The 13541-nt window shown below is 39.2% G+C and overlaps 1 protein-coding gene across 3 annotated transcripts in view; it reads left to right on the top strand.

Moving 5' to 3' along the window:
- Positions 1-4954, top strand: part of ZNF521 (zinc finger protein 521) — a 345563-nt gene extending 340609 nt beyond the window's left edge. For all 3 annotated transcript variants that reach the window (XM_072604439.1, XM_072604438.1, XM_072604436.1), the window contains one exon: positions 4118-4954. In XM_072604439.1, coding sequence (XP_072460540.1) covers positions 4118-4147 — 30 coding nt within the window. In that variant the 3' untranslated portion in view covers positions 4148-4954. The remainder of the gene's footprint in view (positions 1-4117) is intronic.
- Positions 4955-13541: the final 8587 nt, after the last annotated feature.

The following is a 13541-nucleotide window of genomic DNA, read 5'->3' as shown; positions in this document are numbered from 1 at the left end:
CAACCTAGTTTGGGATAGATCACAGAAATAAATAACTGCACTATGAAATTATACATAAGTACATAAGACCTCAAATAGTTGATACTATTATAGTAGAGATGGGGAGAGAAAGAAGCACATTTTGGCACAGGGAGCAGTGTAAGTGAAGGCCCAGAGAAGAAGAATATTGTATGGGGCACAAGCCATGAGTAGTCCAGTTTACCTCGATCTTATTGCACATTGATGAGCATAGTCCAACATAAGGTTGGAAAGGAAGAGTGACTCTCAATTATGAAGAACCTTGATTGTAAGGTCAAGAAATTTCAACTTTACCTAGTAGGCAATAGGGAGCCATGCATAAGGAATCTCACAGTGATCTAAAGGATGAATTGGAAGGAAGAAAGTGTAGAGACAATAAGACCTGTAAGGAGGTAATTAAAATAGTAGCAGATGATAGTGAGTGACTGAACCAAGCTACAGGCTATCTATCAGTGGTGGCCTTAGAGAACAGATAACAGAACCAAAAGAGATAATAGAGGGAAGTGATGAGGAAAGTAGACAGATAAAATAGTAACACCAGAATTTTCAACATGGGTAAGATGGTGAATGATGTCACTGACAGAAGCAATAAAGTCAAGAAGTGAACTAGATTTTGAAAGAAAGACCTTCAGTATTCTCTTTGAAGCACCATTCATTGATCAAGGGGCATTCATGGACATCTAGGAGGCAGTGTAGTATTGGAGAAAGAGAACTACATATGGAGTTGGAGAACTTGATTTCAATTCAATTCAACTTGAATTTCAAATTCAATTTCGAATCAGTTACTACCTGTGTGATCTTGAGCAATCTCTCTGGCCCACATTTCCTCATCTACAGTAGTATCAAATAATCATTTTTTGTTCTTGGCCCCATGATCATATGTATGTAGTAGCTTAAAAATCACATATTCCCATAGCACAGCAACTGTGACAAGGTAGATTTTTTTGTTCTGTGTTTCTCTATATCTAATTGAACGCCCAATAACTCATCTTGATTTCCAAACCTTGGTCCCTATCTCCAGATCATTGTGTTATGAGAATAATAGAACTTTTAGCTTAACTGTCTCCATCAGACTCCAGAAGATTCTCTGTATAAATCCTCCAGAGTAGAGGAGCATCTCTTCATTGACCTTCTAGAGTTCTTTCTTTTCTCTCTGCTTTACCCTTATCATTCCCTACTTATCAATGAACTGGAAGGCCTCAGTAGAATGTAAGCCCCTTAAACCCAGGGATTTGATTTGTTTTAAAATACACAATGCTTTACCTATTGCCGGCACTTAAGAAATGTTTAATTGAATCGAACCACTCCCCAAGCAGGCAGAAAAGAATAATTTATGAAAGTGTGCTCACTGCTAGCCTTGATGGATCTGACACTAAACTCCAACCAGGAGAGGCCCAGTTGCTGCAATGGGCCAAAGCCCACATTTGGCTTATTAAATGGAACTGAGGTTCCTTCACAGCAGTATTCAGTACAACTTCTGGGGAAAATGAGCCATTGAGTTCTTTATGATTTGCTCTATCACCTTTCCCCTCAACCCCACCCCACTCCACTGCAAACATGCATGAGAGCAGGTTCTTCTTAAGAACTACAAAATGCAGGGCCCAGAGCAATATTTTATCAGTTAAGCACCTCTCCCTGGTAACCGAGAGGCTAGTAATTCCTTTCCTTCCCCACCCTTTCCATTCAGTCAGATCACATAATCAGTCAATATTTATTAAATTGCTACTAAGGATAGCTAGGTGGTGCAGTGGATAGAGCACTAGACCTAGAGTCTGGAAGACCTGAGTTTAAACTCAGTCTCTGACACTTACTAGCTGTGTGACCCTGGACAAGTCACTTCACTCTGTTTGCCTCAGTTTCCTCATCTGTAAAATGAGCTGCAGAAGGAAATGACAAACCATTCCAGTATCTTTTCCTAGAAAACAATAAATGTGGTCTTGAAAAGTCAGAAATGACTGCAATGAGGCAACAGCAACAGCAAAGTGTGCCTAGTACTGAGTTTAGCTCATAGGAGCAAATCTTTAGAACGCACGTGGCCCTAGCTGTAAGTAAGCTTTCTCTCTTACATTCTTGGTCCACTCAGCTGCCAAAGGGAGTTTTCCAAAGCACAGATCTACCCATGTCAACGCCTACTCGGTAAACTCCAGTGGCTCCCTATCACTCCCAGGATCAAAGTCCTCTGCCTGGCAATCAAATCTCTTCACCGCCTGGCCCCTTCTTACCTACCTGTTAGTATCTTCTCTCAGATTACCTCCCAATGTATCCTGTGTATCTCTTTTTTTCCATGTTGTTTCCCCCGTTAGACATGAGCTCCTTGAGCGCAGGGACAGTGTTCTTGTACCCCTAGTGCTTAGCACGGCGCATGGCAGATGCCGTAAGAGCTTAATAAATGACTGTTGATTGCCAAATACAGATACTTCACTCTAGCAGAGCAAAGCATATAATCAACAGAAATCATTCTACGTCGTGTTTGATAACGGTTCCCACAAAAAAGAGCAATTTCCTGACGATAGTTTTGTGCGGCAGATAGTCCAAGAATTGTTTTCTCTGTTTGACAAACAAGAGAAGCCAAGGCCCTTAGAGGGTAAATTCCTTTTTTTAATGTCACACAGCCAGTCTCTGGTTTCAGATTCTAGTGCCACTGTTCTTTCTATTATAACGTGTTTCTGTTTCCCTGTACATATACACACAACTACAAACAGGTTTTAAGGGGAAAGAGGGGTCATTTCAGATGGGGTTCATAGGACGGACAAGAAATTGGGGGGTAAGGAGGAAAGATAGCAAAGGTTTCCTAAAGGAGGTGGTCCTTGAGCTGTGATTTAAAACAAAAATAGGTGGTGGGCATTTAGATTGCATAGCATATTCAGGATACCCTTAAATAACACGGTTCATGTATTTGTGACATAGGAGGCAGCTAGGTGGCTGGAGTCAGGAAGACTGGAGTTCAAATCTGGCCTCAGATTCTTATTAGCTGTTAGAAGATTATTAGCCTTGGCAAGTCATTTAACGTCAGTTTACCTTAATCGAAAGGAAATGGTAGCTAGTATCTTTGCCAAGAAAACCATGAAGCATCAGACGCAATTTAACAATTGACTTGATCAATAACATGTAGAACGTGGAGCTGGAAGGTACTTCAAAGGTCATTTAACCCAATCTTTTCATTTGATAGATGAAGAAACAGAGTCCCATGGAAATGAAGTGATTTAAATAAATTGCAGAGATGAGATTTGAACCCAGTTGCTTTGACTCCAAAGCCAGTGTTCTTTTACAGTATCAAACTGCCTCTACATCAAGCGAATTAAAAAAATTAATAAATGAATTGAAATAGACACAATTCAGGAACACAATGGTCAGTTTCCCATTTGCACAAAATGAATATAGTTCCTAGTGCCTGGACAAATCATCTACCTTTTGAAAGTATCTACTATACACAAGGTGAGAGGTTGATTGCTATAGCGTGCTGTAGTGGCTAAAGGGAATGCCAGCCAGCCTTGAAGTCTGGAGGACCTGTGCTCCAGAACCTCCTCAGGCATATACTAACTTAACTGGATGACCCTGGGCAAAGTACTTCATCTCTCAAATCCCACAGAAAACTCTCCAATTCAAAATAGTAGAGCAGGGCCTTTTGTATTACTAGGAGTTCTAATCTGTTCCCTTTCTCCCTCCAAACCCAGCTCCCTACATTTGTGAAATCACAGGTAAAGAAGGAAACATAATGAATCCAAAATTTATTTATAAAGTGGGTCAGTGAGGTAGTCCACTGGTCTTGGAGCCAGAAAAACCTGAGCTCAAATATGGATTCATATACTTTCCCACAGTGTGACCCCGGACAAATCACTTAACCTCTGATTGCCTCAGTTTCCTCTTCTATAAAATGGGAGTGATAATATTATAGCCTGTCCCTCCCAGGGATGTTGTGAGGTTCAAATGAAATTATAATTGTAAAGCCCGGCACATAGTAGGCACCATATAAATGCTGGCTGTTACTGTTATCATTATCAATTATTATTACAGAACAGACTTTTCTTAGATCAAAGCAAAATAACATATAATTTTTTTCTCTCTAATTTTCTCTCTCTTTCTCTCTTTTTTTTTCCAGAACCATACAATGACCCAACACAGCAGTTAGTGCAAGGCCTGTCTCCTGAGGACAATTTCTTTTGTGGCACAAAAAGGGAACATGTTTTACTCTTTGCACGAAACCTTCATTGTTAATGTATATTATTCAGAAACCTTGTATTGTACCATAAGACTTGTATTATCAAAACTGTTGGATGTTCATGTGTTTGAACTTTTGAGTACCGGATAGACTTGTATATAAAGTGTTGCACATGTACTATGTTGTCTGATACTAAAATGGTCTTATAAAGACGAGTGGACTTGGGCCCTATTCAAGCAAGATTTGAAAAAACAAAAACTGCGAGCAAGAAGGCTTAAGTGAAAGTGTCGCTTTCAAGAAAGAGGAATCCAAAACAACTGAGTTTCTACATCGCAGCTATGTTTGGACTTCGCTTCCTTTTCTGTCTACTTAAGTCTGGAATCTCTCTCTCTTTTTGGTATTTCAACCATTGAACCCAAGACTATTTTTTATTGCCGAAGATTCTTGCAAACCGTGAAGAGACTTTCTCACAGAGCAGAAACCCACAACTGAATAAGGCCCATATATATATATATATTTGTAAGCCTTGCGATATGACAGATAGCATTATCATATATGCAATAGTTGTTATGTAGATTGTCAAAGAAACTTTTTTTTTTCCTGGAAACCATTTGAAGCTTTGAGTGTTCAAAATTTTCCTTAATGATTTCACACAGCCAAATTCTTGAATCAGTTGAACTAACCTGTATGTTACTGTTATTAATGTTTACTCTGCGGTCTGAACCTGGAGATTACTGGAATTGTTTTCCAAGAGGAAATAAATTCAGTTTACCATTATGTATGAGTGTATCTGTGTTTTCTTTTCCCCCCAGTTACTCTACCATTAAAAACCTAATTGGTTGCACCCTTGGATAGGAAACCTGCTCTTGAGAGACTATCTTAGGCACTGTTCTGCTGCTGTACATTGTAACCTCAATCATTTTTAACCTTCTCACATGGGGCCAAATTCAGCTGGGAGCATTTCCATCATGTTACATAGGATAAGAATCAGACCCAATATACTTCAGCTCATCGAGATCCTAACAGGTCACATTGTACTTGAAAATTCTGACATCACAGATGGATGAGATGGCTGTTTTCTGCATAATTTGCAGCCCAATTCATGTCATGCTGTGCAAATCTGAACTCAAAGTAGATCGCTGCAATTTGAGAGGCAGTTTGGCTCATGTGTATTTAAGGAGCAGCTCTGTTCATACAATAGACAAAGCGCAGAAATGGGAGTCAGATGGTTAGGAGTTCTAGGCCTGATGCTGGCTGCCGATGTGATCTTGTCCAAGTGGCTTTACCTTCTAGTATCAGTTCACCCAGCCATAAATCCAGGATGATGACAGGGACAGTATGTTCATGAATAATTTTTCATCCATTGTTGCTGTTCTGGGAAAATGGTTAAGAATGTGAACAGGAGCTCCATGGTCAGAATTTAGCTGAAAGGAAATACAGGACAATTGCAAGGTGTGGATTGAATCCTCAGATATATGTGTAGTCCAAATTGGTTGGAACAAGCTTGCTTTTCCTTCTGAGCTGATCCTGAGGAACAGTTAGAAGACTTAATATTAAAAAATAGCTTTTGAAAATTCAGAAAACATTTAGCCCTGCCCCCTCCAACTTTCTTCTGAGGACTCTGGCCCCATTTATTCTATGGCATTATCATCACAGATGCCCACCATGTTCCAGCCACTGCATTAAGTGCTTTACAAATATTATCTCATTTGATTCTTACAATAACCTTATGAAGTTAACTACAATTTTACAGATAAGGAAACTGAGGCAGACTGATGTTAAATTACTTTCCCAGGGCCACGTAGCTGGTAAGTGTCTGAGACTGGTTTTCAACTCAGGTCTTCTTGAATCTTGATCCAGTGCTCTACCAGGCGACCTTGCTGACAGGCCCTGTATGGAGCATCAGAACACTTGGCTTGAAAATTCTAGTTCTGTCACTTAGGAGCCATGGAACTTCAGAGAAGTCGATTCATCACTCCAAACTTCAGTTTCCTTATTTGAAAAATGAGAATAATAAGTCTTGTACTTGTACTCTGAACTTGGTGGTGGAGAAAGCACTACCTAAGCTGTCAAGTCTTAAATTTGATTTGTTATGATTTTGCTTCTCCATTAACGTCCAATGAATATTACAAAACCTTTTATGATAAGCATGCAGAAATTCTCATAACACCTTTCAGATTGAAGAAATGAAGGCACAAGGTATCATTTCACTTAGCCACTGGTGGAGCTGCCGTTTTCTTGGTAATCAATATGGAGTAGAAAGAAAACTAGTTTTGTAGTCAAAGAACATGCATAGGTTCAAATTCCTGTCCTGCCACTTACTAAGTGAATGATCTTGGATAAGTCACTCCCCCTCAGATTTCATCTATAAAATGAGGAAGCTGGACTTTGGTGACCTTTATGACCCATACCAGCCCTGACATATGACGATGAAATGTGGGATACCAGTGACCTTAAGTATAAATTCATTGCAGCCCCAAGTCAGTTAAATAATTTAAATATTAATAGCCAGCAATATCACTGGCATATTACTTGGTTAGCTATCAAAACTACAGTTTGAAGCCAGTTTTAAATCTATTCAGGAAACAACGATTTCATAGCGATTAAAGTATATATAACTTTGAGTGGTTTCACCAATGTGTCTCATATATATATGCATACATAGATTTAGCTTTTTAAAGCTAGTGAAACCTACATCTATACATTCCACAATGGATTGTCAGCATGCTATTTAATTAAAAAGCTTTTTCACTGGCAACATAAATAATGAAGCATGCTGAGAATATGCTGCAAGTGCATTCATAATTAAAATACTCAGCTATATTTAAAAAAATTAAAATCTCTGGCCTATTCAAGATTTTTGCATTTAAAATGAATAGCCACACTCCATCATGATTTTTTTTAAGGCTTTAAAACTTATGATTACTAATGAGTGGGTTGGATTTAACAAAAAGGATGTAAGCCTCTCTGCATTCTCTAGGAAAGCAGGTGATGGTGGATAGGTCTTGAGTTACCTTTGACAGCATCCTTTACAAACAGGGAGATATGACTGCCAAGTAAACCCCAGGAAGTTAGAATGATTAGAAAGTCTCATAGCCTTATGTTTGTAACAGTTGGAGTGGGGGAAAGTCACAAGACTAAACATAGAGCTATTGCAACATGTGAATAGATCAGATCCATCTCTAATCACAGAAAGGAGACTCCAGGATTCTGCCTCTTTTATATAGAATCCTACAATAAGCAATCTGAAATAGTTAAGATAAGGTGACCTTGAAGCCTGAAAGCCTGTGTTCAAGTCCTGATTCTGTAGGACCCTGGACAAGTCAGTTCGTTGTTTAGAAGGTGTCTGTCTACCTCATTGTCAGAGGGGATTTCCTGATTTGGACCATTCACAGCCAGACCTTTTCCTATTCCTTTCTCTTAGAAAGTTAAAATTGAAAGGGACTTTGAAGTTCACTCATTTCCATCCTTTTATTTTAAAGATAAGGAATTTGAGACCCAAACAAATGGGTTAGTGTGGCCTAGGGTCCTAGGGTTACAATAGTTATCACATTTCTATAAGTCCTTTGAGGTTTGCAAAGTTCTTTCTCTCCAACTCAGTACAATGGGTTATTCAAGTATTTTTAGACTTTATCGAGGCCCAGAGCAGAGGAAGGATATGGTCAGGGCTAAAGAGTAAGTAACAGGGCAGGGACTTAGGGCAAGCATTGCCTATCCCCCAGTCTAGCCTTCTTTCTATCACACCACTGTCTATTCCCCATGTCTTGCCGATTCTCTCATAAATATGATAAATATCTGTGGGGTGAGGAATTCCTCACCCTTTAGGATCCTGTTTTCTATGGGTGATTAACCTGATAGTCTCTGGAGTATTTTCATTTCTCTCTGTAGCCTCATTTGGATAGAGTACTCTTGAATCTCCAAGAAGGAAAACTAATTCAGAAAGCTGGATAGTGTTGCAGAATGTATGGCTCTCCATTTGCCCTGAGCTCTAAAGGCCAGCTCCTACATCTATCTCATGGACAAGGAGGGAACATGCATGGAAGGTAATGAGAACTCCACTCATGTGAGGGAGAGGGATGATTTAGAGTAAAGCAGCCCAGCATGGGCTGCTGGCATGGCACCTGCCTGCCACCCAATCCCACTTTGGTATCTCCCTCATGGGCCTCCATCTTCCAAGGATAAGGAGAAGCCACAGCTATCTCGGCCAGATTCCACAATAATGAAGTCAGCTGTCAGCTCCTTGGAAGGACAAGACACAGAGCCCCTTTATTTCCAAGCAGGTGTTGTAGCACATTAAAGGTTGAATTCCATCTTGTGCTCACATCCTGAGTGAGCCAGTTTGCAGGCGAGCACAGTTCCTTCTGTGAAGAGGGAAACTTGGCAGTAGTGGAGGACTGAGTACTCAAATGGCAATCAGCTTCTGGCTCATATCAATTAATTCCTTCATGGACTTTTGCCTAAGTATAGCATCTTGAATTCCCAGCTGTGGAGTATATGAGAAACAGCCCAAACAATATACACACAATCTGCGGGAGTGGGAGTGTGGGAGTCCTTGGGGCTGCTTTCTCTTCCAGGGTACACATGGGTGCTAGTCATTGTCCATCTACCTTGCTACCTACAGAAGACAACTTAGTCACCTTCCCCAGTCCTCTAGTATTCTGTGATGCTTCTGTAAAATTCATGAGCAGTTTGGCTAAATAGGGTCATGCTTCATTTCCACACATAGGCCAGATTTCAGTTTATCAAGGATTTGAGGCAGTGTGGCCTAGTGGATAGAATCCTGGAATGGGAAAGAGATAGAGTTGGTTTCAGATTCTGTCTCAGATATTGCTAGCTGTATAATATTGTCAACTTAATCTGTCTCTCAGAGCCTCATTTTCTTCTTCTGCAAAATGAAGGGAAGCTGGATGGCACAATGGATAGAGAGCAGGACCTTGGAGTCAGGAAGACCTGAGTTCAAATCCAGCCTCAGATACTTACTAGCTGTGTGACCCTGAGCAAGTCACTTAACCTGTCTTTGCCTCAGGTCTTCATCTGTGGAAAAAAATGTCAGCTAGGTGGCTCAGTGAATAGAGCACCAGCCCTGGATTCAAGAGGACCTGAGTTCAAATCCAACCTAAAACACTTGACAATTACTAGCTGTGTATCCTTGGGCAAGTCACTTAACCCCAATTGCCTTGTCTTCCCCTCCTCTAAAAAACAAACAAACAAAAGAAAGAAAAAATAAAGAAAAGAAAAAGAGCTAGAGAAGGAAATGGCACACTCCTTCAGTATTTTTGCCAAGAAAAACCCAGATGGAGTGATGAAGAGTCGGACATGACTGATCGAACTCAACAACAACAAAATGAAGGTTGATGGCTTCTAACTTGATCTAAATCTATCACTCTAAGATTTCTGCCTTTTGAAAACCTCTCTGCTTCCACAATGGTTTCTGAGTGTCCCAAAGACAAGCTGGCCACGGAGCCTTAAGACATGATGAGGGATAGAAAATGAGGACAGCATTTTACTATCCCCATGGGATCTAGGGTTACTTGAAAGCAACATGGAACTTTCTTCCCATCCCTTCAGAATTTCCCATGGGTAGACAAGCATTTCTTGCTACACAGAGGCTGTATTTACATAGCTTCAAGCAGAGGGGGAGATTTGGAAATTAGTCAGTACATCCAATCAATACAGACAAACTGCATAACAGGTAAAAATATCCTCTTTGAGGCCTGAATCACCTTAAAACTCATGATTTGGTTTTGCTCTTTATACTGATTGAATTAATTTACATTGCCTAATCATCTCCTTAACATGGAGCTGGATAAATCTACTTTATTCCAATTAAACAAAAAAAAACATTTGTTAAATGAACACAATGTGAAGGGCACTGAGGATTCACAGACCAAGTGAAAAGCAATCCCCACCCTCAAGGAACTTAAATTCTATTGTATAAACAAAGCCAGAAAAAATCCAAGTTCTCTTGTCATCCTGCCTCTCCACCTCAAAATATTTCTTCTTTCCTTTCATCTCTCTCTTGTCATAGAGGAAAGGTTACTCTCTTTCCTTCAATGGTGAAGTCACTTTCCTTTTTCCCTTTCTCATTTCCTTCCAACTCCTTCATTATCATCAAGAGTGTGGGCCTGGTGTACCAAATTTCCATGGACTGAATCAAGCATGGTCATGGACAGTTCCCATCAGAAAGCCCTTGGTAATGCTGGCCCCAGGATAATTTAGCATATCTGATTCATGCTCTATAAATGCATATATCTAGCAGTTTTAGTCACTTTGCAGAGGCTTTTTCCTTAGGAGTTTTAACAGCCAAAGGCCTTCTTCTCCTAAAGAATTCTTACATTGATTCTGTTGCCTGTAAACTGTTTTATTTTTTTCTGTTTTACATCAGATTTTTCAAACCCACTGCTTTAATTTCCTCACTACCCACTCGTTTCCTAACCATGAAAAATATGATAATTATCCTCACCATTCTTCTAAAACTGCTAAGAGAATGGTCACTGGTGATGTCCCAATCAACATTCCAGTCTCTTTTTCTCAGTGTTTGTTTGTTCTTCTTCCCCACTCTGCAATGTTGGAAACCATTAGACTATATCCCATCAGTCATCAAATTCTATAAATTCTCCCTCTGGCATCCGTCTCATCCTTTGTGTTTCCACTGAAATCCCTATACCCCTCATGTTCAAATTCTGATCATCTCCTGCCTAGACTATTGTTATAGGCTCCGGACTGGTTTCCCTGCAGCTGAATGGTGCAGTGCATAGAGCACTGGGCTTGGCATCAGGAAGATGCCTCTTCCTGAGTTCAAATCCAGCCTCAGATACTTTGTAGGTGTTTGACTCTGAGCAAGTCACTGTTTGCCTTAGTTCCTCATCTGTAAGATGGGCCAGAGAAGGAAATAGCACCAAGGGTACACTAGTACCCTTGCCAAGAAAACCCCAAAGAAGCCACAAAGGGTCAGATGCAACAACAAAAAGTTTCTCTGCTTTGGGCCTGCAATGTTTCCTTTATACCACCATGAGATTAATCTTGACATAATACTGTTTTTGTTATGTCAGTGTTCTAGTCAGTAAGTCCCACTGACTGGCTACAAAACTATCTCAAATTCAGTAGCTTGGCATTTCAACCATACAAGCCATTTATTCCATAACATGAATCTTCTACTCTAGCCTTCCCACCATCCCCATAAACTCATGGAATCACAGGTTCTAAGAAATGAAAAGAACCTCAGAGGCTTTTACTCCAACCTGAGTCTGACCAAGAATTCTCTCTAAAATATCAATTCAATGGTTTAACTTGACAACCATTGATGAAGAACCTATCAAGTATAAAGCAAGGCATTAATAGATGGAAATTGAATCTCCACTCAAAAACTATTTAGGAATGGGGAAACCATTCAGAAGAACTCTTTAATAGCTAGAACTAGCGTAGAACATCCATCCTGCTTCTTTCTGCCTTTCCAAATTCTGCCTATCTTTCAAGGCCAAGTGCAAGACTGTTTCTCAATTTTGTCCAGGCTAAAAGTACATCAGCTACTTGCTATTTAATTCCTTCTGTTGATTGGCTGGGGAGCTTTTATCTCTTCCATTTTCAACCTGGATCAGTTCTTCCCTCATTTCATAGCCTGGTGGTTTACTCTTCCCTCATCCCTGCATTGTTAGGATTCATCATATTGGTAGAGAATTTAGTATACATTCTTATACAGTTTAGCTCAAGTACCAATTTCTTAATGTAGTCTTTTCTGGTCAATGCAGCCCGTCCTGAGCTCACCCTCCACCAAGTGACTACTACATTTGTCAGCTCATAACTTATGTATGTGTGTATGTATATGTATTTGTAGAGACATATATACACATGCACATATATACACACACACACGCACACACACACATATACACACACAGATACAGTTGATTCTTGCACTTGCAGTAGGTATGTGTTATAAAGTTGCTGCAGGTGATCAAATACCAAACTATTGCTCCTAGGGAATTACAGGGTTAGGTTCCTGCAAATCTCTGCTCACAACATTTACTTTAGCACTTTCTAGAGCAGCCTTAAGTACAGATTGGTGAGTTTCCTCCTCCTTTTTCTGGATGTATGGCATTGTTGATTCATTAGCATTGAACTCACGGCCAACAGCACTATAACTCATGCCTGAACAAAGCTTATCTAATATATGTATTTTCTCCATAAGGCACATCACAGCATTATTAGGCTTAGGAACACTAGATGATACTTTGGCACTATACTTGGGGGCCATTTTAAACAGCAAAAACACTAACAAAAAGCACAAAAATGTGAAAAACAGGCACAAAATAGACTGTGGAAAAGGACACTTATTTATATTATTAGAATTGAAACAAGAAGGTAGAGCTTTGCCTTGCTCAACCTCAGCTGGGAATATGCACATGTCAGGGGACTCTAATTTTTCCCTGCTCTGCACATGTTCACAAATGACCACAGAAGTGCTTGAGCATTGATTTTAGGGTAACAAATAAATTTTAGTGAGTAGATGAATTCACAAATATAGAATCCACGAATAATGAAGATTAACTGTGTGTATGTGTGTGTATATATAGATCCACAACATATATGTGTATGTGTACAGATATATACACATATGTATGTGCAGATACATATATAAATCTACAAAAAAGTACATATATTTATATCTGCATACAGATATAAATATATTTAGTAGCAAAATATTTTACTAGTTTATTTTATACAAATTTTTAAAAGATATTTGCTAACATCAAGTAGTGCAATATGCAAAAATAATTTTTTTTAAATCTTGTTTACTATAAATAAATGAAAGCAAACCTAGCAAGGAATAATGTCATATGTCTGTGTACATATCTGTATATGAAATGAACTGACATATAAATATATTTATTTACAGTTATATAATAGATCTTATATGCTGGGTATATGCATACACATATGTATGTGCATATATATCTAAGATAGATAGATAGATAGATAGATAGATAGATAGATAGATAGATAGATAGATAGATGGATGGATGGATGGATGGATGGATGGATGGATGGATGGATGGATGGATGGATAGATAGATAGATAGATAGATAGATAGATAGATAGATAGATAGATAGATAGATAGATATACACATGAAATAAGCTGGTGGGTTTCATGTGTGTGTACATATACAAATACATTTGTTTATGTGTGTGTATCTGTTAATAAGCAGTAAAAAGTCCTCAAGGGCAGAAGCTATTTGTTATGCTTCTTTATATTTCCCAGTTCATCTGGCATAAGGATTTCTACAAATAGCTTTTGGCCAAATATTTGTTAATTTGAAAACCTCTTCATTCCCACTGCCACCAGCCCTAATCTAGACAACCCT

The sequence above is a fragment of the Notamacropus eugenii genome, chromosome 4 (assembly GCF_028372415.1).
Source record: "Notamacropus eugenii isolate mMacEug1 chromosome 4, mMacEug1.pri_v2, whole genome shotgun sequence".
NCBI classification, from domain to species: domain Eukaryota; kingdom Metazoa; phylum Chordata; class Mammalia; order Diprotodontia; family Macropodidae; genus Notamacropus; species Notamacropus eugenii.
Note: the sequence above shows the minus strand (reverse complement) of the source record. Positions and strands in the feature narration are given on the sequence as shown.